General features: G+C 37.3%; 1 protein-coding gene across 3 annotated transcripts in view; it reads right to left on the reverse strand.

The window, feature by feature from the left end:
- The window catches only part of BAZ1A (bromodomain adjacent to zinc finger domain 1A), a 95,354-nt gene that overhangs the window by 2,353 nt on the left and 65,742 nt on the right, over nucleotides 1-27,259 (reverse strand). For all 3 annotated transcript variants that reach the window (XM_040476917.1, XM_040476918.1, XM_040476916.1), the window contains 11 exons: nucleotides 26,624-26,789; nucleotides 26,247-26,360; nucleotides 21,734-21,858; nucleotides 17,496-18,092; nucleotides 15,641-15,804; nucleotides 14,769-14,923; nucleotides 13,510-13,658; nucleotides 5,769-6,016; nucleotides 5,454-5,680; nucleotides 3,411-3,880; nucleotides 781-923 (listed from right to left, as the gene is read on the reverse strand). In XM_040476917.1, the coding sequence (XP_040332851.1) occupies nucleotides 781-923; nucleotides 3,411-3,880; nucleotides 5,454-5,680; nucleotides 5,769-6,016; nucleotides 13,510-13,658; nucleotides 14,769-14,923; nucleotides 15,641-15,804; nucleotides 17,496-18,092; nucleotides 21,734-21,858; nucleotides 26,247-26,360; nucleotides 26,624-26,789 (2,558 nt within the window). The remainder of the gene's footprint in view (nucleotides 1-780; nucleotides 924-3,410; nucleotides 3,881-5,453; nucleotides 5,681-5,768; nucleotides 6,017-13,509; nucleotides 13,659-14,768; nucleotides 14,924-15,640; nucleotides 15,805-17,495; nucleotides 18,093-21,733; nucleotides 21,859-26,246; nucleotides 26,361-26,623; nucleotides 26,790-27,259) is intronic.

Genomic DNA, 27,259 nt, shown 5'->3' on the forward strand with positions numbered 1-27,259 from the left:
CCCCCCCGCTCATGCTCTGTCTCTCTCAAAAATAAACATAAAAAATTTCTTTTTAAATAAAAAAAAAGGAGAAAAAGCTTATGATTTTGCTTGTGTGCTCTCTCTATTTCTCTCTACTGTGCCTAACACACCCTTTGTTCCATTCAAACTACCCATCATTTCCCATATTCTCATTTCTGGGTCTCCTTTTCCTAGAATGTCCTTATTCTATTTCTTACTATTGAAATCCTACCTTTCCTTAATGACCAGACCAAACAGTTCTAGTTCTTCTATAAAGAACTAATTCCTGCTATTCCCTCCCTTTGAAATGGTCAAATCAATCTCCTTTTCTTCTCCACTTCTGGAGGACCATTATAACTTCTATTACAGCACTATAACACTGCCCTATCTGCTGCAGCATATCACATTCTGCTGCAGCATATCACATACGGCCTTAAGTATATAAAGAACTCCAGCACCATCTCAAATCCCTTAGTTTAGGCCATCTCTGTTTTCTTAGGGTACCAATAACGATACTCAGTTGAATTAAATCATTCATATTCATTACACGGAAAAAAAACTTTGAGGTTATTTCAACACACTGTCATCATTCGTTGAGAATCAGTCACAGGATTAGAAAGGACTGAGAACACAATGCGCCCTAACGCCATTTTTTTCAACACAGGAACCAACGTTCCAATATGTAGTGACTAACGGGAGTTCTGACTACCTCAAAGTTGCCAAGAAGACTAAAATCAGATAATATACATGAACACATTTTATCAAATCTAATAATTTTACCTGGATTTTGGAAACGAGTTTCAAAAAAGGCCAGCTGTCATCATGCCGTACCAGTTCCACAACAAGTTGTTCAAAAGCAGACAATTCATGAACTCCTCCTTGTCGGCCTGAACTCCTTCGATTCAGTGTCATAGGAGATGATTCTAAATAAATGATTAAATTAATTTTAGGTGATGACAAAGCAAAATATTTGATCACTACAAGCTAAACAGGGTATTATAAATACACCTAAATTCAAAGAGAAAATTGCCATTCTGTATATATTGAGATAAACTAACTTACATTGGAGATATGAAAATCTGGATCAAAAATTACTATTTCCTTTTTTTATTTTTTAAAGATTTTATTTTTAAGTAATCCCTACACCCAATGTGGGACTCAAACTTACAACCCTGAGATCAAGAGTTGCATGCTCCATTGACTGAGCCAGCTAGGCACCCCCACTATTTCCTTTTTGATCATAAAATTTACAAATGAACATTCACTGGGAACATATTGTGTTTTTTCTTTTTCAATTTTTTAATGTTTATTTATTTTTGAGAGAGAGACAGTGCAAGCAGGGGAGGGGCAGAGAGAGAGGGAGACACAGAATCTGAAGCAGGCTCCAGGCTCTGAGCTGTCAGCACAGAGCCCGATGCAGAGCTCGAACTTGTGAACCGTGAGATGACCTGAGCCGAAGTCAGACGCCTAACTGACCGAGCCACCCAGGTGCCCCATCATTGGGAACATATTGTAACAACAGTGTAATATAAAAGAAAGTTTCTAGAACTTTATACATTTATAAAGTTTATACATTATTTTTTGGCCTGTTTTATTAAAAATACATTTTCAACTATAATAAAATGAAAGTAAGCAATTCTCCAGTATTTCTGAAAACATACCCTTAGGAAGGTAACCTCTTCAGATCTAGCAAGTAGGCCTCTTTATAGATTACCTTGCATAAAAGAAAAGTAATTCTCAACAATGAAGTAAAAGATTATTCCTATAAGTCTTATTTTTTATATGGAGACTTTCTTAAAATGTTTTCTCATAAAATCTAAGGTGTATATAATGAAATACATTAGGAATGTATGAACTAGAGGAAAAGTGTATGAATGAGTAGAAAAGGGCAGCATAGTTATTATGAATTCAGGTGTTTAAATTTTCTACTTAAATGTAAATTCATACATTTTCCCCTTTGTTTGTCCTTGGAGCCAGGTCAGTAAATTCATAAATCAATTAACAACAACAAAATTTTTTTCTTAGCAGAGTTTTTTAGAATACAAATGCTTCAGGTGTACTATTTTTTTCCAAGTAGCTTGAAGTTCAGAATTGGGGAAGAGCAAAACAGATAAGGGGATGGGAAAAGCTAAATTAGATCTCGGTGCCAAGTTACCTGATAGAACCCTCCCAAACCCAACAACCCGGTGACTGCACATACAGACTAATGGGTCTTCCGTTCTTTCACCAATGGATTCCTTAATCCTGTCATAGGTTTGAATAATACAATACAACCTATCTATAATTCTTCAAGGAACAGTAATGCTTTTTATGTTTAATTTTATTTTTTTGGAAATATCAAAGTTTTATTACTATGGACACTAAAGGAAGAAAAGAATAGGATTGAAGAGATAAATAAAGAGATTATATGGGATAGAGATTACTATAAAAAATGATTACCAGAATTAAAAAGACAGCTGATGATTACTCCCTAACAATATTACTCTCCCAGCTCTCCCCTGCCCCCAAATTCAGTATGCCAGATAGGAAACTTAACCAAATAACCCAATGTAGCCTGTGTAGGTTATGATGAATATATATGTGTTTTAAAGTAGAAAGGGTGGAAGAGAATGAAATGTTAGAATATGTTATACCAAGACTGTTCAAATGTTGGCCAAATCTCTCCATTAGAAACAGAACACTAAAAATTTTTCACAACTATCTTGCTACACTACTAGAAAAATACTGGCAATATAATTTACCTTACTCCTCAAATGGCTAGCTGTCCCTTCAGTGAAAATTATGCTTCAGGCTGGGCTGTTCCCTAGTAACTTTGTGTATCTTAGTGACAGCTTTTAAAAAATGATTCAGGGGCGCCTGGGTGGCGCAGTCTGTTAAGCGTCCGACTTCAGCCAGGTCACGATCTCGCGGTCCGTGAGTTCGAGCCCCACGTCAGGCTCTGGGCTGATGGCTCAGAGCCTGGAGCCTGTTTCCGATTCTGTGTCTCCCTCTCTCTCTGCCCCTCCCCCGTTCATGCTCTGTCTCTCTCTGTCCCAAAAATAAATAAAAAAAAAAATAAATAAAAAAAAATAAAAAAATAAAATAAAAAAAAATAAAAAATGATTCAAAGTATCTCAACACTCCATCCTTTTTTTTAAAAATTTTTTTTTAATGTTTATTTTTGAGAGAGAGAGAGAGACAGACAGACAGACAGACAGACAGACAGACATAGAACTCAAAGCAGGCTCCAGGCTCTGAGCCGCCAGCACAGAGTCTGATGCGGGGCTCGAACTCACGAAAGCCAAGATCATGACCTGAGCTGAAGTCAGACGCTCAACCGACTGAGCCACCCAGGTACCCCACAACACTCAATCTTTCAAAATTATTCCATTTTCTTAGGTAAGAATAGTTTAAATTAGACTTCTTCATACCTGTAGTTTGTCTTTTCCTTCCTCTTCTCTTGGATTCACTATCTTGGAGAGAAAGTTTTGAAGCAACACTTAGAGATCTTGACTTCTCACTTGACTTTGTGGCAATGACTCTGAAGTTAGGGAAGTTGGGACTATTTTCTGGTGTATTATTAGCACTTTTCCTGCCTCTGCGTTTTCTACGAGGACTAAGTAGTTCCACAAATACATCCGCTTGCAGTGGGCCATAACTCTGGCGAGTAGAACGACCGGCAGTTCTTAAAGACTTAGTTTCTGTTGGAGGAGCAGATTTTATCTTTCTAAGGCTTCTACCAGTGGTTTTAGAGGAAACAGTTGTTTTGGGTGTACTCTGCTGACTCCTTGAAGTATATCTTCCAGGATCTTGTCGTTGGCCACGACTGGAGAAAGAAGAGCTAAGTCTCCCTCTCGTTTTAATTGGCAATCTAACTTGTGGTCTTCCTCGTTTTGGTGGGCTGTAAATATTGTTTGAAAACATAATTATTGTACAGAGAAATGATGCAATTAAGATTATTTCTATTCCCCTTGTTCTACTATTCAGCCAATGAGTTCTATATACATTTCTTTTGTCTCCTTACAGTAACAGTTTTTCATCACTTTTCATTACCACTGATGCTGAGGTAACCTACAGTTTTGGCCAATGACTGCAACTAAAATAGGCCTTAAACCTATGGTTCCTGAATAGTATGTTAAGAATCTCTTTGCCATCTTCTGCTTCTTACTGTAAAATACAAAACTAGGTTCAATCTTCCATTTTATTATTATTATTATTTTTTAAGTAAACTCTAACCCCAACGTGGGGCTAGAACTCACGAACTCATGACCCCAAGATCAAGAGTCACATGCTTCAATGACTGAGCCAGCCAGGCAACTCTAGGTTCACTCTTTTAATTGCCTTTAAGCTGTAGACAAGTATCAAACAACTCCATTAAGCCTTTTTTATCCATCTCCCCATATACCTGGGCTTCCAGTTTACTTAAAATATTTCCAAGAATTTCCCATATCATCTTTATGTTAACACAAATACTGCCCTTATAATCTACCAGGGCGATAGCTCTTGCTAGTTGGAGCTATTGTTGGGGCTCTTGGGTGGCTCAGTTGGTTAAGCGTTTGATTTCAGCTGAGATCATGATCTCATGGTTCGTGGGTTCGAGCCCTGTGTCAGACTCTGTGCTGACAGCTCATGGCCTAGAGCCTGCTTTGGATTCTGTGTCTCTGTCTCTCTCTGTCCCCCTACCGTGCTCGTACTCTCTCTCTCTCTCTCTCTCAAAAATAAATAAACATTAAAAAAAATTAAAAACAAAAAAACAAACAAAAACAAACAAAAACAACTTGTTTAAAATAGATGGGGCAGCTCTTTCTACTTACCCCTCCTCAGACTGGCCTTTTTGTACTTTGTCAGTTCTAAGTTGCCCTTGCTTCACATTCACTTTCCTGATTCCACATGAATGGGGTTCAAATGTTAAAAAGGGACAAATAAAGGGAGAATGCTCTAGTGCTGCCACGCTGGAATAGCCAGGCACTTGCTAAGTTGCAGAGTACTTGGCTATATGGTAGTATATAGAAGTTGACCCCTTCTGGGTGCTAATGTGGTAGAAGTATAACAATATAATGTGCTTCTTGGCATATCTCTTTCTCTCTTTGTTCGAGTATAACTCCTTGAGAAAGCAATAGGGGCACAGGGAAGCTGCATTCATCTTTATCTCATGAATATCCTCTGGAATGCTTATTTGCTGCTTCAGGCATAAAATGAAGTAAAATCAAACTTAATGGAGGTCTGAATTAGTATTCCTGTCCAAACTTGAACTCATATTTGATTTTATAATCTGGGTAGGTTCATATAGCTACTATACTTCCTCAGGAATAATTTCAAATGCTTATAAAACTAAAGCAAGGATAACCTCAGGCCACTTATTACCCACCGGTTTTTAAAAAAGTCAAGGGCCCCAACCATTCCATTTGTATTTGCGAGGTCAAGACACTGTGTGAATAAAACTCACAAACTCTCATTTTATTGCATGGACTTACCCGACTTCTTCCTCTTCCTGTGAGTCATCTTCATCTTGTTCTACCTCATATTCTTCCTCCTCACTTTGACCCTCTTCATCATCATCATCAACTTCATCATCCTCACCTCCCATACTGTCTTCCATCTCTTCATCACTCTCCAAGGATGGTCTCTGTCTAGAGGAGAGTCTTCTGGAACGTTGCTTTGGCCGACACTCTGGACAAAACCAATCTCCTTCAGGCACAGTCTGACAAATCACGGAAATGATCATTAATCATCTATCACTCAAAACCTCAATCACTCAATTTAATCTAAGAAGTAGAAGGGAAAAATACCTTTAGCTTTGGCCGAACACAGTAGGTATGATGACCCCGATCACAGCCATCACAAAGCACCATGTTTTCAGCATCACCCTTCTTTCGGCATATCTTGCAACGAGCATTCAGTATAGATTTAGACCATATCACACTACGATCCAAGGTGGAGAGATGAAGAAAGACTTGGGATAGACTAGCAGAAGCAAGGAGAGACTCTCTCCAACGGTCCAGGACTGTTTTATAAGAACGTCCACTGTCACTGGCATCTTAAAAGAAAAGGTAAAATGATTAAAGTTTCTAGGCAAACCTTAGACATCTCCTAGAACTATTTTCTTAGTAGTTTAAACAGATTTGATTTTAAAGTTTTTCTAATACTTAACAAAAAGATGTTAATATTAAAAAGAAAACTTCATGTTAAAGAAAATAGTTGCTGAGCCGTATCTTGTTTATGACATAAGGAATTATTTAAACCCATATATCAAATGCTTGAAGATTTCAATAGTTAAAAGAGAAAAATAACTTAGGCAATGTGTTCTCAATCTAGTCTTTGTTACCAAATCTTGACCTAATTTAGAGGACTGGCTAAATATGATTACAAGTCAGTGACTATTCATTTGAATCAAGAATATTACTTCTTCTTTTCGGATAAAAGATGGACTTCTCTCTAAGTATCAATCATATGAGGTTTCTTTTGGGGCTGATGAAAATTTTCTGAAATTAGATCATGGGGAATGGCTGCTGAATTATACACTTTTTAAAAGGATGAATTTTACATATGTGAATTATATCTTAATAAAACTATTATTAAAAATATCAATTCTGTACAAATGCCAACTGTTATCTTCTATATCTAGGAAAATACATATTTTTTATGTTTATTTATTTTTGACAGTGAGACACAACATGAGCAATGGGCAGAGAGAGAAGGAGACAGAGGATCCAAAGCGGGCTTTGCATTGACAGCTGAGAGCCTGATGCGGGGCTTGAACTCATGAACCATGAGAGCATGACCTAAGCTGAAACTGGTCACTCAACCAACTGACCCACCTAGGCGTCCCTCTAAGAAAATAATTTTTAAATGAGGTAAATAAAAAATGCTAACACCCCATCTCCCAAAAGAACTTTCAGCACCAATATTTATATAGAAACATTTGGAACTTTCTGTCATTAATAACATCATTCCTTTATCTTCTGGACTAAAAAATTTATTAAGTGTCATTTCATTAGATGCCATTAATCTAGTCAGTCTATCATTTTACATTGGTATGTGATTTCCATCTTCAATTATTGCTGGAGCACCTGGGTGGCTCAGTCGGTTTGTGCTCAGGTCATGATTTCACGGTTTGTGAGTTCAAGCCTTGCCACAGGCTTGCTGCTGTCAGCGCAGAGCCCGCTTCAGATCTTCTGCCCTCCCCGTCCCCGCCCCCGCCTCTCCTGGCACATGATCTCTCTCAAAACAAAACATTAAAAAAAATAAGCTTCAATTATTGCTACCACCTTAATTTTCCTAAGATATACTTAATTATGAAGGGACTACCACATAATGTCAAAATTCTACAAGATATATAAGACTCCATACATACTTTGTTCCTATTGTACCATATTTCCTACTATTATCTTAAAAAAAAAAAAAAAAAGTCCTCCTGGGCCATAACATAATGCTTAAAAGAATGTGAGCTCTGCATGGGGCGCCTGGGTGGCTCAGTCGGTTGAGCGCCCGGCTTCGGCTCAGGTCATGATCTCACAGTTTGTGAGTTTGAGCCCCGCGTCAGGCTCTGTGCTGACAGCTCAGAGCCTGGAACCTGTTTCAGATTCTGTGTCTCCCTCTCTCTCTGCTCCTTGCCTGCTCATGCTCTCTCTCTTTCTCTCTCTCTCAAAAATAAATAAAAATTAAAAAAAAATTTTTTTAAGAATGTGAGCTCTGGAGTCAGTCTGCCTTGAGGTGAGTACTAGCTCCCCTATGTGAGCTTGGGCAAATTACTTAACCTCTCTGTGCTTAGGTTCTTCAAGAGTAATATGTGGATACTATCCACCTCTGAGAACTGGTGGGAAGATTAAGTGGGATAATGTACATAAGAAAAATAAAATGCCTATCATGCATAAGTAAATGCTGTTAATGTTATCATTATTTCTGAATTATACTGTTCCTCCTATGCACAACAATTTAGAAGATGACACAAGTGTGTTCTATGGTCCCTACCTTTAGGAATTAGGAAACTTTTTATACAGCTGGGAGAGTGAAGATATACACGAGGAGCTGAAATCATAAAGGAACAGACCTGCCAAACACTAGTGAGTCTTGAGCTCTTGTTTGACTGTTAGGGTGAGAGAGACAGGACATGGAATCAAGGGCTCACCCAATGTGTTGAATCCTTTCTGAAAAGCTAGGACACCATAAGGCTATACCTTTAAGTGTAAGGGTGGAAAAGGGTACCATGCAGAAAGAAAGATGTAGCAAGGAAATCTGCTCATTTGGGCCTTGGTGTTGGGTGGAAAGGGAAAATAAATCTACCACGAGAATATATAACTATAAGCAATGCCTTAAAACAGTTTAAAACCTGAAAAAAACAAAATTTTTAAAGGGGTTTTAGGTTGGTAGTGACCTCAAGTGAATGGCAGAAACAAGTACAAATCTTTGCACATTCTCTCTGAAGAAATTTCCATGGATCAAGTTCTGAGAAATGAGAGTTTCATCAAAACCCATAATGCACATGTGGAAACAAAACGTTACAAGCAAGAGTCCACAGAATCTGACCAAGAAAGACCTGAGATATCAGAATTAGACACAGAATATAACAAAATAACTATTTTAATATGTTTTAAGAAATAAACGTTTGAAAATATAACCAAGGAGTTTGAAAATAATCAGAACCTCCAAAAATAAGAGATTAACAGCTCAATGGGAGAGGGAAAAAAATGAATGGGTCAAACGGCTCTTCAGGCAAAGCTAAAGAGAAATATTAGCCAAGTGGGAAATGCAATAATACAGTCTTTGTTTTATTTCTACCCTCTCATTTTGTGTTTTCTATTTACCTTGGTTTTTTGATGTAAGGCTTCATGAAAAGTTCTGGCCTAAGCAGAACCTCTAAGGAAGGAGGCAACAAAAATTGCTAGTTCAAAGATCTTGAAGAAATCTTCTGGGTAAATCAGCGGACATTCTTATTGTTAAGTGTAAGAAATAAGTTTGCATAGGCCAATGTGGAAGAGTGGAAGAAAAAGACAAATTGTGAAGAAACTTTGGAATTTTGGAAGTCTGTTTGATTGTTAAACTCAAAGGTTGGTGACACATTATGGGTTTTGATCAAAGATGTGCTTTAACAAAATTAAACCAGTGGTAGGTAGCTCAAGGTCCAATTTTTATCCCATCTACTTTTAAATATTCTATTTTTTCTTTTTAAAAGTTTATTCTCATTTATTTTGAGAGAGACATAGAGAGCAAATGGGGGAGGTGCAGAGAGAGAGAGAGAGAGAGAGAGAGAGAGAGAGAGAGAACCCCAGCAGAGCCCAACGGGGGGCTCGAACCCATGAACTGAAGATCATGACCTGAGCCGAAATCAAGAGTTGGATGCTTAACCTACTGAGCCACCCAGGTGCCCCTTACCGACTGAGCCACCAGGTGCCCCTTAAATATTCTAAATACAAAAGGATGTCCATGTTTTTCTACTTTTATATAGTATCAATAAGGATAAAAAGTATATATAATTGATTCCATTTTTTGGTTTATTTTCTTGCTTCTTCTCCTGATTATAAAACTCTCAAGGGGAGATAGATCTTCTCTTTTATCTTCCATCATGCCAGCATAAGTTCCTCAAGAAATTACTAATTAAAAGTATGTTACTAATATGAAATAATGGTAGAGTCATATGATCAAATATTACACTGGGAGATTTCTTACTATTAACTGCCACATACAGTAATTCATGTGACCAAGCTATGTAGGTTTCTCCAGGGGATAAAACACAAAAAACTCCCACCTTCTAGTAAAAAAAAAAAAAAAATTCTATAAATAAATACCATATGCAAAATAAATAAACATACCTTGCATTACTGTTCATCGTTTTCACAGATAAGTAAGTATACTAAAACTCACGAATGTCAACTTTTTATATACCACTTTTTAAAAAATGTTTTTTCTTTTTGAGAGAGAGAGACAGAGAGATAGTGCACAAGCGAGGGAGGTGCAGAGAGAGAGTGGGGCAGAGGATCGGAAGTGGGCTCCAGGCTGACAGCAGAGAGCTCAACTCAGGGCTCAAACTCACGAACCGTGAGATTACGACCTAAGCAGAAGTCAGATACTCAACTGATTGAGCCACCCTATATTATCAGTTTTTAAGTTTCATTATCTGAGGTATGAAATGTAGAAAGGAAAATGCTAGGAAGAGGATATTGTTTTATAAGCTTATCCCCAACCCCATCCTTTCCAAAAAAATTAAACCCATGGTTTTCCTTCAAAAGCTAAATATTCAAACCAGTGCTCAGCAACATAGAAAGTAAATTCATAATTCTTTAAAAAGACAAAATTCTTTAAAAAGTTAAAAATTTACCATCTCTCACACTAGATTGATCTTCCTCTTTTTCTTGTCCTTTTTTTTAAATCTCCCTTTTGATCTTTATTAATTTCTGTGTTACCTAATTTCAAACTGATAAAGTTAGTTTGAGGATTTTTTTCATAGCTTACAGGTGATGACTTTATGAAGTAATGACTTTATAAGGGATGAAATTACCAATCTGAACAAACAATTCTCACATATCTTACCTAAAATAATTCAAATATGAGTATCTTCCTCAAGTTAAAAAAGCCTAGTTTTATTAATGTGTTTAATTAGAATAAAAGGGACATACTAAGGAAAGTGGAACAAGAGTAGAATTTTTATTTCTTATTTGCTTCCTCAAGAAACTGAAATAATCTTTGAAGCTAAACTGGGAAAATTCCTACCACAATTAATTTACTATGTTGAAAAATAATCACAAGCATGGAGAATTTTAATATATATGCTATCTCAAACATTCATAAAGTGGAACCCCCATTTCTCTCCCACATTAAGGTATACTTGATTACCTTGATCTGATGTTTAGATTACCTTAGGGGCACCTGGGTGGCTCAGTCAGTTGGGCGTCCGACTTTGGCCCAGGTCATGATCTCGTGGTTTGTGAATTCGAGCCCTGGGTCTGGCTCTGTGCTGATAGCTCAGAGCCTGAAGCGTGCTTTGGATTCTGTGTCTCCCTCTCTCTCTGCCCCTCCCCACTCGTGCTCTGTCTCTCTCTCAAAAATAAATAAACATTTAAAAAAAAAAAAAAAGATTATCTTAAAAACCCAGAGACAGCTCTATCTCTTGTTGTCCCATTCAAAACAGACCCTCCAAAAGCTTAAATATAATATAAAAAGCTACAGACACCAATTATTCTATTAATTTTTTTAATGTTTATTTACTTTTGAGAGAAAGAGACAGAGCATGAGGGGGAGAGGGACCGAGAGAGAGGGAGACACAGAATTGGAAGCAGGCTCCAGGCTCTAAGCTGTCAGCACAGAGCCCGATGCGGAGCTCGAACTCACAAACCGTGAGATCATGACCTGAGCTGAAGTCAGACACTCAACCGACTGAGCCACCCAGGTGCCCCTCTATTAATTTTTTATGTGGCAGCAATGGTAGATGATAATATCCATATTATAAATGATTAACATCTAACTTTGATCAATATTTACCACTAAAGTAAGTTAAACTTTTGTTTCACCTATTTTTTAAGACTTCAAATTGAAATTGCTCCTTTTTATCTGTTAGGATGAAATGAATGTTCCAACACTGCTATATACAAACCAGCATAAAGAACACTATAGCTCTCAGCTCTCATATAACCTACTAGATATTAGTTGCAACATTCTCCAGTGTTAACTTTTCCCCTTTGTCTAAGTTTTTAAAAAGATGTACTGATGAAAATATGGACACACTAGGCAATTTGATTTTTCCCTTGAATTTATAAACAACTTTAATTGATGGCAATTTCAGAAATGGAAAAAGCTGAATTGCATCTTATCTCTTTTGGAATCATGGGATTAATGAGTAGTAGTGATATATTTCTAAGAGCTACATAGTTTACAAATAACTGTCAATTGAAATTTTAATTGAAGTAATTGTAGATTCACATGTGCTTGTAAGAAATCTCTTGTACATGTAATTCAATTTAGACACAGAAAATATTAAGAAATATTGAAGACTGGGAAGTAAGAGTGACATAGCAAATACAAACTAATATTTTTGTGAGCTTTGATCACATGTATTTATTTCTACAACTGCTACTTTCCAATCTGAAAAGTGGTTATTAAGCTCATGGTGGAATTATCAATTTATAAAAAATATGAATAGGCTTATTAGAACAATGAGATACTGGCCATAAACTCTTCAATTTTAAAACAGACATTTAAAAAATATATTCACATTCTGATAGCACCATATATTTATGAAAATTTTGTTCTTAATATTCAACAATATTCACGTAATTTAAAAAGGATTTGGGCGTCTGGGTGGCTCAGTTGGTTAAGCATCCGACTTTGGCTTAGGTCATCATCTTACAGTTTGCATGTTCGAGCCCTGCATTGGGCTCTGTGCTGAGAGCTTGGAGCTTGGAGCTTGGAGCCTGGAGCCTGGAGCCTGCTTCTGCTTCTGTGTTTCCCTCTCCCTCTGCTCCTCCCCTACTCATGCTCTGTCTCTCTCTGTCTCTCAAAAATAGTATTAAAATTTTTTAAAAATGATTTTAGTCTATGGGGCGCCTGGGTGGCGCAGTCGGTTAAGCGTCCGACTTCAGCCAGGTCACGATCTCGCGCTCCGTGAGTTCGAGCCCCGCGTCGGGCTCTGGGCGGATGGCTCAGAGCCTGGAGCCTGTTTCCGATTCTGTGTCTCCCTCTCTCTCTGCCCCTCCCCCGTTCATGCTCTGTCTCTCTGTCCCAAAAATAAATAAACGTTGAAAAAAAATTTTTTTTTAATGATTTTAGTCTATTCAAGTTGCTTTTTCAATACGAGACCAAAAAGATATGGCTTTAAAAACTGTTTCTTCTTGCACCCCACTACTGAGATACAAACTATCTTGAATATGATGAGCTATAAATTAATTTAACATTAACCATAGGGAAGTAGAGGCAGTTACGACATGAAAATTGATTTGGAACTTGAAACACACATTTTCCCAAAGACATAGTGATTATATTCCTAGCTTAGTCCCTAAAAGCATATTAATTTAATAAACTGCTAAAACATGATCCAGATAGTATTATTTCTATCATCCTAGCCATAAATTATAGAGAATTTCCTCATTTGTATTTAACACTTGGTATTTCTGATTTAGTGCTTCTTATACAGTGCTCAGGTTAGTGACCCACACTGTTAAACCATACCCCCAGTGGTGGAGATTTAAGTAGCTTCTTTGGGATTCTGTTTTAAATAACAAGAGAAATACTTATCTACAACTTTTGATCATTCAGGATGTGGCTAGTCACAGGTTTTGGTAATCTTTCTTCTGATGAAACTTACACACAAAATAAAGGATTAACAGATACACTTAAATAGACAGTCATTAAAGATCAGTATCTACAATAAAAAGTACTTTAGCATTATTTAAAAAAATCTCAGGCTTTTAAGTGAAAATATAATCTCAAGCTTTTCCAATTAGCCAATTTTATTGTGTCAGCCCATAAATTTCTATTAAGAGGCAATTTCAAAATCATTTAAAATATAAATAATATTTTGAAGTAAAAATTGATACTTACCAAGTGGAGCTTTGAGAAAACGCCGCTCAATGCCCTGCTCTATCTGAAAAAGTGCCATTGCCAGATAATGAACCACATTGCTTACTGACTGTGGTGTGCTTGCATTAGTTGAGACAGTACTTGGAGTTTCTGTTTTTACGCCCAAAAGTCTAGAATGAAAACATGGAAGAGTTTATGGTACTTAAAAACACTGTTAGGTAAGACTTGAGTCTAACTCCTTCAAATGCTTACTCACACCTGTGTAAGAAATAGTTTCCCCAATCTCAAAGGAGATCACATAAGCCAGCAGGAAAGGGAGATAAATACATGAATCAAGAGCTTAACTAAATACCAAGTCCTTTAAGGTCAGAAGGGCAAATATTTGGAGGAGGAAAGGTGGATGAGACACGGGTTAGGGGAAAGGATTTAGGGAGATGACCCAGTGGTGGGCCTTAAGGATAAGCAGACCAGGCAGCTTCTATTTCTCTTGCTTCAACTTTTACTGGGTGGGATACTTACAGCTGCCTCCTGAATAGTTTCTTAGCCATCAATCTTATTCCCTTTGCAATAAATCTCCATGCCGCAGCTAAAATGATCATTTACACGTACAAACCTATTCGCTCAAAGCCTTTAGTACTATATCTTCCCTCCCAGTACATCTTCCCCACCTTTAGGTCTCAGGTTCTTGGTCACTTCCTCTGGCACTTCCTGTGCTGTCTTCCTTGATCTACAAAGACAAGTATAGCCCTCCTATGTACTACATTTGCACTGGGTATCTGCTTCTACCAGAACTCTTATCCTGTTTCATAGCTGCTAGCTTAATGTCTCTTTTCCATTTCCTTCTAAATAAACTCCTTAAGGAGAGTTATCCAAAAAGAACTCTGAAAAAGTCAAAGCATCTATCTACAGATCTACAGATACAGATTCTGTTTAATAATTCAAATAATATTTAAGCCCAACACAATTTACTAAGATATCCTATAGAAAAATGGACAATATAAAGTTACTTTCTGAAATTAATAAAAGCCTAGGCTCAAAGACTTTTTATTTTAAACTTGAGCAAGTATCATTATCCTAACAAGCTGCCTTTTGTCTGCACTAGCACAAAGTGGAGTAAAAGAGAGTTTGTGGTTGAGGAAAATTATTTCAGTGGTTACAAGTATTAAAAGTCCTCATGGTAAGATTTTAAAACAATTTTTTGAAGAAAAAAACATTTACTAAAAAGAACCATATAGAGTGGCAAGAAAAAGTGAGTTACTTTAGAAAAATCATTTTTATACCTGTCTTTTACTATGACCTTTGCTTGCTCATCAATTTCCATCTCTTCTATACCTTCATTCACAGTTTTAATGATCCCATTTTCCTTGTTTTCCTCACTTAACAGCTCATATCGTCCACTCTCTAATGCCGATCTCCAGATATGTCGATCTGTAACCTGTAACAAAACCCAGGTTTACCAACATGGGAAAATGGCATATGTTGTTCCTAAGAAGTATGAGGTTCAATGTACATATGAAAAATTCATGAATATTCTAGAAAAGATTGTAAATCAAAAAGGGATCTAAAAATAAGGTTACTAAGTGGCCAAAATGGAATTCATATCATTTATAGATGGAAGCTTTAGTACCTCACTTTTTACATAGGGAAATCATAAACAATTCTGAGATTGGTCACCTGACAGTAGCAAAAAACTGACAGATGATAGCAAAGGAATGAACAGAACACACATATCAAGCATGAATTACTTACAGATTTTAAAAAGGTAACAAAGAAACCAATAAACAAACCAGACTCAGCAGAGCAGGCAGGAGCTAGTCAAGGAAGAAGAAAATATCCTTACACATTTTAACATCTCAGATGAAAATACTGCAAAACAGTTATTTTAAACATACTAAAAATTACTATTAAAAAGGTCAATTATGTTCATTAAATTCTGTTTACGAAAGCAGATAGCCATATAGTACATTTAAGAAAGATTTCTATTCATATATTAGTATTTTGATAGAGGGGAACTAGCTTAGTTTTCATAAAAAATATTATCACTCCCATGTATTTATTCAAAACACACATGCCTTGCCTGTATCAAATAAATTAACAAAAATGACGAAAACTTTGGTAATTAGGCAAACTAAAAATGGGACCAGGTACTAACCTTGATTGCTCCTAATGTTCCTTGGTAGATTCTGTCTTCAATATCCAAAAGAAAATCTCTCAGCCTCAATTCAAGCTGTCTTTCCGCAGACATCTGAGATGAATCATATGCAGTGGAAGATCTTCCCCGACTATAGGTAGGTTTGCTATCAGTTTGAGGTTTGTCTGAAATAGTTACCAATACCTTTATTATGATTTTCTTATTAAAAACACAATTTTCCCAATGTGACAGTTATGATCATGAGATAATGGATTTATAAAAACACTTAGTAAATTCTAAAGTACAAAAAGGGGGGGGGGCAGAAATGTTTGCACAACAGGTATCTGATGAGGAACTTGTGTCTAAAATATATGAAGAACTCTTACAACTCAATAAAAAGACAACCTAGGGGAGCCCGGGTGGCTCAGTCGGTTAAGTGGCCGATTTCGGCTCAGGTCACGATCTCGCGGTCCGTGAGTTCGAGCCCCGCGTCGGGCTCTGTGCTGACAGCTCAGAGCCTGGAGCCTGTTTCAGATTCTGTGTCTCCCTCTCTCTGACCCTCCCCTGTTCATGCTCTGTCTCTCCCTGTCTCAAAAATAAATAAAAACTTAAAAAAAAAAAAAAAAGACAACCTAATAAAAAGAATGGGCAATAGGGATTTGAATAGACTTTTCTTTAAGGAAGATATACAAATGGTCAATTAAGACCATGAAAAGATGCTCAACATTACTGGTCTTTAGGAAATACACACCAAAACCACAATCAAGTACTACTTCATACCTCTAAAATGGTTAGAATCTAAAAGTCAGATAGTAACAAGAGTTGACACGAACGTGGAAAAAATTTAACCCTCATACACTGTTGGCAGAGATATATAATGGTGCAGCTGCTCTGGAAAACAGTATGGCAGTTCCTCAATGATTAAACAGAATTACCATATGACCCAATAATTGCACTCTTAGATATACACTCAAGAGAAATAAAAACATATGTCGACACAAAAACTTGCACACAAACATTTACAGCAGCATTATTCATAACAGCCAAAATGTGGAAAAAACAGAAACATCCATCAACTAACAGTTAAGTAAAATGTGGTGTTTACCTACATAATGAAACATCATTTGGTTATGAGAAGGTATGAAGTACTGACACATGCTACTACTTGGATGCACCGTGAAAACATTGTGCTAAGTGAAAGAATGTTCAAAAATTGACTGTGTGATGGTTGCACATCTGTGAATATTAATGAAAACCACTGACTGTACACTTGACATGAGTGAACTGCATAGCATATGAACTAATCTCAATAAAGCTGTTAAAGAATTGTGATCTGAAGTTTTTAATTCTGAAGAGAACTAAAGTAGACATGACAGTATGCCCCTAAATTTAGGAGTTCTTTACCTAGAGAAACTCAGTAATATGAAAACGCCAAAAACGCCTTATTACCTTCTTTTACCTGTTATCAATGAACCAGCCATCGTATGTTGCTACCCTATCTGCCCTTGCAGCCAATCTCCAAAGGTGTGATCACTAATGGAAACTGTCCCTGGGACCCTCAGCCAAAACCCCTAGTGAATGAACTATCATGTCTATTGTCTAAAACTAATGGCAACCTTAGTGCCTTGGGTATTCAGAGTCTACTGATCAGGGAATGGGACTGGGAAGAATATGAATCTCCCTATACGGCCATTCCTCATAATCTAAACGGAACCCAGTGAAATCTTGTCTAACTGGAAAACATTCTCTAACTTGCCAACTTTCATGGTCCAAATGAAAGAGAAGACAGAAGATGTTCTAATAGCTTGACAGATGTTTAATCCTGAACCAGAGATTATGGGGAGAGAAAAAGAAATAGTTTTCAATGAAAATTTACCTGAAAAATGAAATTTCTCTTCAGAAAAATGGGCTAGCTGTGCACATATTCTGCTTTTCTCTTGCAACAAAGTTTCTTTTAAGGCACTTTCTCTATGTCCTCTAGAATTTAGAGCTTCAATAAGCTGGTCTAGCTGTTCACAAGAACTGTAAAAGCACCACCGATTCGGCTTATGCACTGGTTTTGGCAGCTGCACAGAATCATCACATGGACCTTGGTCAATGTTGGAGGTAGATTCAGACATCAAAGACTCTCCAGTTTTAGTGGATACCTGAGGATCCTGAGACTGTACATTATTCTGAAATGATGAAGGTCTAGGCAACAGCATGTCTTCAGTGAGACCAGAATAATCCTCTTCAATAAATAATCCAGGAATAGAAGGGAAAATCCAATATCGCCTATACATGCGGTCTCGGCCCAAGGGAAAGATATTGGTACACGCTATGGCACTTTGGATTTTTTCCAAGAGCTCTTTCTCTTTTCGTTCATGTTCCTGTTTTAAAGCTGCTTCTTCATCAGCAGTAAGAGGCTCTCTCGTTACACAGTTGACTTCTTCCTGTCTTGTAAATTCTTTAAACCCATTCTGTCCCCTTTTCCCTATAATTGAAACATTTGATCATCATCACATTTTAAATTTTCATCAGAAAAATATACAAAGCCATCCCAAGTTACTATGTATTATGGACCAAACCGAATGCCCAACAAATTCATAGGTTGAAATCCTAAACCCCAATGTAACTATATTTGGAGACAGGGCCCTTAAGGAGGTAATTAAGGTTAAATGAGTCCAGAGAGCGGGACCCTAATTCAGGACTGGGGTACTTATAAGAGGAGAAAAGAAAGAAACCAGAGTGCTCACTCACTTCACTTCTGGGCACAGAAGACAAGTCATGTGAGGACACATGACAAGGTGCAATAGCAAGCTGAGAGAGGCCTCACCAGAAACCAACCCTGCTTGTACCTTGATCTTGGACTTCCAGCCTCCAGAACTGTGAGAAAATTAATTTCTGTTGTTTAAGCCACCCAGTCTGTGATATTATATTATGGCACACGAACAGACTAATACTCTATGCTGATAAGAAACTGGACTTACTTACAATACAAGAGTCACACAAAAAAACTGTAATCTCACACTGGAGAGTGAGGCAGAATCTATTATGCTGCAACATAGTTCTTTCTTTAAGGCAGGAGTCAGTAAACTAGTTTTATAAAGGTCTAGCTAGTAAATATTTTTAGGTTTTGTGGGCCATATGGTTTCTGCTCACAGCTGCTCAACTGTGCCATTGTAGCATGAAAGCAGCCACAGACAATATGTAAATGAACAAGAATGACTGTGTTCAATTAAAACTATGGTCACTGAAATCTGAATTTCATTTAATTTTCATATCACAAAATATCATTCTTCCTTCCCCAACTACTTAAAAATATAAAAAACCATTTTTAGCTTATGGATTATATAAAAATGGGCAAGGCAGATTTGGCCAATGGGCTGTAGTTTACAAACCAATGATTTTAGGTAACAGAACCCCTAATGCTTAGTTGGGTACCTAGCAATTCAAACAAAGGACATTTTCCAGCAAGAAATGTTTCTCCAGGGGGCATGGCTACATGAGAAACTTCTGGCCAAAGAGATGGGAGCAGAAACATTAAATGTAACCTCTGGGTTGTACCTCTCTGCATTTCCCATCTTTCAACTAGCCAGAATGGAAACATGGGGATAAATCATTTTTGAACATGAGAATGGCAGCAAACCCTATGGATGGCAGTACCAACAAGACAGGAAGAGACTGGATTCCTGGTGACCTGCCAGGCCTTTTATGGTGTGTTGAAGAATTAAACTTCGGGGCACCTGGGTGGCGCAGTCGGTTAAGCGTCCGACTTCAGCCAGGTCACGATCTCGCGGTCCGGGAGTTCGAGCCCCGCGTCGGCTCTGGGCTGATGGCTCGGAGCCTGGAGCCTGTTTCCGATTCTGTGTCTCCCTCTCTCTCTGCCCCTCCCCCGTTCATGCTCTGTCTCTCTCTGTCCCAAAAATAAATAAACGTTGAAAAAAAAAAATTAAAAAAAAAAAAAAGAATTAAACTTCTCTTCTTTCAGTCACTGTCAGATTGCTTAGATGGGTGGGGAGTTACTTCTATTTCTTTGCTTGAAAGTGTTTGTATATAAGATTATAATTATCTGCTTCTTTGGGGCACCTGGGTGGCTCAGCTGGTTGAGCGTCTGATTCTTGATTTTGGCTCAGGTCATGATCTCATGGTTCATGAGATTGGGCCCTGTGTTGGGCTATGCACTGACTGCCTGAGGAGACTGCCTGCAATTCTCTCTCTGCCCCTCCCCTGCTCGCTCTCAAAATAAATAAAGATTAAAAGAAGTTATCTGCTTCTTTAAAATTTTGCAAAATTCACCTATAAAGTTGTCTAGGACTGACATTTTCTTTGTAGGAAGGCTTTTAATACTGATTCAAGACCTAAAGGTTTAGGACCAGTCACTTTTTAAATTTTCTCATGCATTTTTATAATGTGTGTTTTTCTAGGATTTTGCTTTATTTTTGCCTCCATTTTCCTTTAAAAAAAATTTTTTTTTGAAGGAGAGAGAGACAGAGCATGCACAGGGGAGGGGCAAAGAAAAGGAGACACAGAATCTGAAGCAGGCTCCAGGCTCTGAGCTGTCAGCACAGAGCCTGATGCTGGGCTCAAACTCACAAACTGTGAGATTATGACCTGAGCCAAAGACGGACGCTTAACTGACTGAGCCACCCAGACGCCCCTAAACATTTTTTTTAAAGCTTTATTTATTTTATTTTTGTGAGAGTCAGAGATGACACGAGTTGGGGAGGGGCAGAGAGAGAGGGAGACAGAGAATCTCAAGCAGGTTCTGCATGAATGCGGGGCTTGAACTCACGAACTGTGAGATCATGACCTGAGCCAAAACAAAGAGTCAGACGCTTAACCAACTGAGCAACACAGGTGCCCCCTTTTTGCCTCCATTTTCAAAGTTATTTCCATAAAACTGCATATGCTGTTTCCTTACCTTTAAATTTCTACTCTTATCTGTAGTTATGTTTACCTTTTTAGTCCTAACCTTATTGTGACTTTCCCCCCAAATCAATTTCAACAAAGGTTTGTCTAGTTTGTATCTTTTTCAAACAACTAATTTTTGGCTTTGCTGTTCTCCTGTATTACAGTTTACTTTTTATTAATTTCTATTTGTATCCATTGTTTCCTTTTATCTGAAAGGATTATTCTATCTTCTACCGCTAACTTCTTAAATGAATGCCTAGGTCAATTTGCCTTTCTTCTTTCCTAATATGTATTAAAACTATAAATTTTCCACTAAGTAGAGGGACTGTATCCAACAAGTATTAATGTGCAGTACTGATTAGCTTTTTTTCAGTATTGAGTAGTTTTAAACATTTTCTAGTTTCTATTTATGGTTTCTACTTTGACTTATTACTTAGAAGTGTGTTTTAAATGAGGTGTTTAAACCTTTAATCAAATGAGGTTTTTTTTTTTTTGTTTTGGATTTCTAAATCAATTGCATTGTAATCAGAAAATATAGCCTTCATGATACAGGAGATTTTCTGTCTACTAATAATAGCCATTTTAGAAAATAATGTAGAAAAAAAAGATACCATCAAAATTATAGGCACAGAATAAACTTACAAATCTCCTTCAGTAGTTGTCAAATGAAGATGGTTAAAGATCCTCAGAAATAAATTATATCAACAACTTTAAAAAAATGTGTTCCCTTTGATCTAAATTTATAAAATTATTTTAAGGTAGTAGATTTCCATTCTCAATCATGTGGTACCAATTATAAGCATTACTGACCTTTGTATTTCTAGCATCTAAAAGGTACTCAATGAATGTTGAGTAGGCTATAGAATAAAAATTTCTATTTCGCCTAATATCAAGTAGTCAATACCAAACGCAACAAAACTCGCTAACCAGAAGTTGAAGTTATGTGAAACTGATCTGTTAAAAGAATATGAATATTGTCTCTCTTCCCTAAAGTATAAATGACATGAGAATAAAGACAGAATGTAACTTCTAACACCATTTTTTAACAAAATGGTCACCATCTAAGGAACTTATCACTGCTATGAGTTGGGCATTTAAAAACAAACACACCTAGGAATAATAAATGGAAGTAATCTAATACATATTTCAGTATAGCTGATTTATAATGTGCCTTATTAATTAAAAACAAGTAAGCATGCCCTTAAGAAATTTCTGTATTACCCCTTCTGCCTCTTTTATGTGATCTGGGGTCATCTTCATCTTCAGTGATGGTATCTTGATCAAGTTCCTTTTGCTCCATTTCTTTGCTCTCAGTGCTAGTATCAAAATCTTCCCTTTCTTCCTCCCTTAAGGAAAAAAAAAGATTACTATCATTAAAGAATATATAAAATTCCATTCATGAGATATTCATTGTCTGCTTATGAAGGGCTAGCCATTATGTTTGGGAAGTAGTGGACAAAATGATATTCTTGCAGAGGAAACAGATAACACAATTATAAAATTAAAATATGTAATAACTATTAAAAAAGGAGAAGTTCAAGGTGTTATGAAAACATTTCAAGGTGAACTGAAATCTAGTCTCAGGGATCAAGGAAGGCTTGTTTGAGGGGCGCCTGGGTGGCTCAGTCGGTTAAGCGTCTGACTTCGGCTCAGGTCATGATGTCACGGTCCGTGAGTTCGAGCCCCGCGTCGGGCTTTGTGCTGACAGCTCAGAGCCTGGAGCCTGTTTCGGATTCTGTGTCTCCCTCTCTCTCTGCCCCTCCCCTGTTCATGCTCTGTCTCTCTATGTCTCAAAAATAAATAAACGTTAAAAAAAAAATTAAAAAAAAAAAAAAAAAAGAAAGGCTTGCTTGAAGAAGTGATATTTAAACTGTGAGACTAGGGAGACCAGGGAGGGGTAAGGCAGCAGGTGAGAAGAAATCTCCATTTCTAGCAGAGGGGAAAATGTGTGCAATGGCATTGAGCTGAAGAGAAAAGGAAAGAGCTTTTTTCTCTATTATTTTGAGAAAAATATAAAACAAAGAAGTCGTCCTAGATATAGATGAGACAAGGGCAGAGTTAGGTCATACTGGGCCTTGTAGGGAATTATTCAATAAGCAATGGGGGGAAAAGTAGAATTTAGAAAACAGAAATGATTAAAAGGCACTTTGGCTGCTATGTGGAAAAGGATCTGGGAGAGAAAGTAGATGAAGGGAGACAAGGGGCCACTGTTAACAGTCTAGGTAGCTGGCTGGGAGGTGATGGTCGGCTCAGAGTAGAAAGTAGGTGGTAAGTAGACAAATAGTGGAGAAGAGAAGATAAATGTCTGATACAGTTAACAGGCTGAATAAATACAATATGGATATTTAATTCATTATACTATCCAAATTAAAACTAAAATTGTATGGGGCACCTGGTGGCTCAGTCGGTTAAGCGTCTGACTTTGACTCAGGTCATGATCTCACGGTTTGTGGGTTTGAGCCCCGCGTCCAGTTCTGTGCTGACAGCTCGGAGCCTGGAGCTTGCTTCGGATTCTGTCTCCCTCTCTCTCTGCCCCTCCCCTGTTCCTGCTCTCTCTCAAAAATAAATAAACATTAAAAAAAATTTTAAGTTTAAAATTGTATGAACCTTGAAATAAGTTCCACCATATTTTATTTATTCAGAGAGACAGAGTGTGTGCCTGAACACAAGCGGGGGAGGGACAGAGAAAATCCCAAGCAGGCTCTCTAATGTCAATGCAGAGCTCACGAACTGAACTGTGAGATCCTGACCTGAGCCAAAATCAAGAGTTGGATGCCGACTGAGCCACCCAGGCGCCCCAATAAGTTCCACCATTTATGGTCTTTATCCAAAGCAAGGTTTGCAAACTCAAATGTGTTTAGGAGCCAGAAGGATAATGTAAATGAGGGGAGGCTAGATGAGTATAAAAATATATGAAATGGTGGAATCTGTAACGTTTATTTTTATTTTTTCTAAGTTTGTTTGTTTATTTTTGAGAAAGACAGAGAGACAGAACCAGCAGGGGAGGAACAGAAAGAGAGGAGATAGAGGATCTGAAGTAGGCTCTGTGCTGACAGCAGTGAGCCCAATACAGGGCTCGATCCCACCAACCGTGAGATCATGACCTGAGCCGAAGTTGGACGCTTAACCAACTGAGCCACCCAGGTGCCCTTCTTTTGTTTTTAAATTAAGATATCAGAAAGAAAAAATTCAGGTGATGAATAGTAACTCAACTTATTCTGGTAATTATTTTGCAACATATGCATGTATCAAATCATTATGTCGTATACCCTAAATGATTAATACAATGTTATAAGTCACTTATATCTCAATAAAACTGGAAAGGGTTTATAAAATGTGAAAAAAAAAATGAGATATAACTCACATACCCTAAAACCACCATTTTAAAGTATACAAATTCAGTGGTTTTTAGTATATTACAAGGTTGTGCAATCATTACACCCATCTAATTCTAGAACAGTATCATCATCCCCAAAGAAAAAGCCTATAGCCATTAGTAGTCACTTTCCATTTCCTCTTCCCCACTGTCCTGGTACCCACTCATCTACTTTTTGCTGTGTATTGTATTTGCCCATTCCGGACTACTTATATAAATGAGATCATACAACACATGGTCTTTTATGACTGGTTTCTTTTACTCAGCACCGTTTTCAAAGTTTATCTACATTGTAGCATGTATGAGAATTCCATTCTTCTTTATTGCTGAATAACCTTCTGCTATATGGATATACCACTGAAGAAATACATCGTTTTGTTTAACCATTCATCAACTGATGGACATTTGGGTTATTTCCATTTCTTTGGCTATTAAGAATAATGATGCTATGAACTTTTGTATATAGATTTCTGGGTGAACGTATGCTCTTAATTCTCTGAGTATATACCTAGGAGTGGAATCGCTGGGTCCTATGGCAACAAATGTTTTAACTGTTTGAGGGACTGCCAAATTTATCCAGAGCAGCCGCACCATTTTACATCTCCACCTGCAATGCATGAGAGTTCCGATTTCTCCACAGTCTCACCAACACTTCTTATTGTCCCTTCATTGGATTACAGCCATCCTAGTGAGTATGAGGTAATATCTCATTGTGATTTCGATGTGTGTTTCCCTAATGACTAAAGAGTTGAATATCTTCTGTGCTTCTTGTATATCTTCTTTGGAGAAATGCCTATTAAAATCCTTTTCCCATTTTTTAAACCGGTTGTTCTTTTATTGTTGAGTTGTACGAGTTCTTTACATATTCTGGATATTATGCCATTATTATTATTATTATTTTTAATGTTTGTTTACTTTTGAAACAGAGAGACAGAGAGAGAGAGAGAGACAGAGTGCAAGCAGAGGAGGGGCAAAGACACACACACACACACACACACACACACACACACACACACAAAATCCGAAGCAGGCTCCAGGCTCTGAGCTGTCAGCACACAGCCAGACGTGGGGCTCAAACCCACGAACCATGAGATCATCACCTGAGCTGAAGTTGGATGCTTAACTGAGCCATCTAGGCATCCCTGGATATTATACCATTATTAGAGATATGATTTGCAAATATTTTTTCCCATCTACTGAGCTGTCTTTTTACTTTTTTTTCCCCCTTAGAGAGAGAGTGAGTGCACATGGGTGCACGCAGGGGAGAGAGACAGAGAGAGCAAATCCCAAGCAGGCTCCACACCCAGTGCAGAGCCTGACACAGGACTCGATCCCACAATCCTGGGATCACGATAGAAGCTGAAGTCAAGAGTTGGACGTGCAACCAACTGAGCCACCCAGACACCTCTTTCTACTTTCTTGACAGTGCTCTTTGAAGCATGAAAGTTTTTAACTTTGATGAAATCAAGTATTCGTTTTTTTTCTTTGCTTGCTTGTTATTTAGGTATCAGATTAACTTTCCTAAGCTAAATTCTATTTCTTTTAGAAAAAAAAAATTTTTTTTAACGTTTATTTATTTTTGAGACGGAGAGAGAGAGAGCATGAACAGGGGAGGGGCAGAGAGAGAGGGAGACACAGAATCTGAAACAGGCTCCAGGCTCTGAGCTGTTAGCACAGAGCCCGATGCAGGGCTCAAACTCACGGACCGCGAGATCATGACCTGAGCCGAAGTCGGACGCTTAACCGACCGAGCCACCCAGGCGTCCCCTAAATTCTATTTCTTAAAGTATTGTTGATGGCCATATAAAATACAGCTGTTGCAAGTTTGTGACTTACAGGTATTTTTATATGAAAGTATAACTAAAAGTCAATACATTAATTTTGGAATACTGAGATTTTTGGTAATCTTCCTTTGCAGATTTTATAAAAAAAATTCTGGTAAATTTGAATACAGTTTGCCATGTACAATATGAAAAAATTCCCACTTGTATTCATAGCCAATTATCACCCCAAATATTTTCAAATGAAAAAGAGTACCTAAGTCACTAAATTACTTAAGGGGCTTTCATCTTCTCCCTATACCATCTATTAAAACCTCCAACTTCATCCCCACTCCTCAATAAACTCAAAGGAGCTTTGTGAAACATAATGCACAATGGTGATGGTGGTGGAGATGGGAGATACCACTATTAATACATTACTGGTTAAAAAGAGGCTACAGGCCCATTGGCACAATTGTTATGTACCTATGAATAAGAAACTAGAATGCTAGTTTTTAAAACTTTTGAAAGCATTTTAGAGTCTAAAGTGCTGATTTTTGTTCTTATGTAAGAATGAGCAGTGTAATTCAAACCATACCCAACAGATATATCTACGGCTGAATTTCTTTGCTCATCTTCCTTCAGTTTCTCTTGTTTCTCTTTCATTTTTTGTTCTTGTTCCTTCAGTTTTTCCTCCTTCCTTTTGCGAATTCTGAAAGTTAAAATAAAATACTACAGTCTATTTGATGGAAGATAATTTCAACTTTTAGCATCTTGTCTTCAACCATAAAATTATGGAAAGTGATCCAAATGTTATCACAAAACCATAAGGTAGTATTCATTCATAACCTCTTAGGTAAGCCATCAAACACCATTGTGAACCAAGGTCATATTACAGCCCATTGTCAAGTACGGTTTTAGATGTAAAGGAATAAGCAGCCTTCATTGGCACAACTGACTATAATCATCTCTCACCTAGCAGCTGCTTCTTCCCTCTCTTTCCGATGTTGTTCTGCTTTTAACTCCCGGAACTCCTGCTTTGCCTGTCGTAATATATCAACATAATCTTCAATGAAATCCCTAGTAGAAACTAGGGTCAGTAGTTTCCCACAGAGAGCATGAAGTATCTTCATTTTTTCTCCTGTCAAAAATTGGTAAATAAATTCTGTATCATCAATGACAAAACGGAATTGTTTGAAAAATCTTAATTTGTGGCTCAATGTGAAAATGCTTAAAAAAATAGGAAAAAGTCCCAAGATCAAACATGCCAATGGCATGTCTTCAGAAAAAGCAACTGAGTCCAAATTAATAGTTATGTAATATGCAAGGCATTTCAAATACTAGTAACTACTTTATATACCAGTTAAATACACATGAAAAATTTTCTAATGACAATTTTTTTCAAGTTTTAATTTTTGGGCTCATTTATGAAGTTCAAATAAAGTCTAAATTATAACCACATGGATTTTTAAAAAATGGCAACAGGCAAATTGCTACTCTGAAAATACTGCACACACACAAAAAAAACAAAACAAAAAACCCACCATAGATTATAAAAACTATATGGATGTTAGGAATGCATGCACTCTACTTTTATTAGATGTTCTCTGA

Source organism: Herpailurus yagouaroundi, unplaced genomic scaffold, assembly GCF_014898765.1.
Source record: "Herpailurus yagouaroundi ecotype Mexico unplaced genomic scaffold, PumYag 141, whole genome shotgun sequence".
Taxonomy (NCBI): domain Eukaryota; kingdom Metazoa; phylum Chordata; class Mammalia; order Carnivora; family Felidae; genus Herpailurus; species Herpailurus yagouaroundi.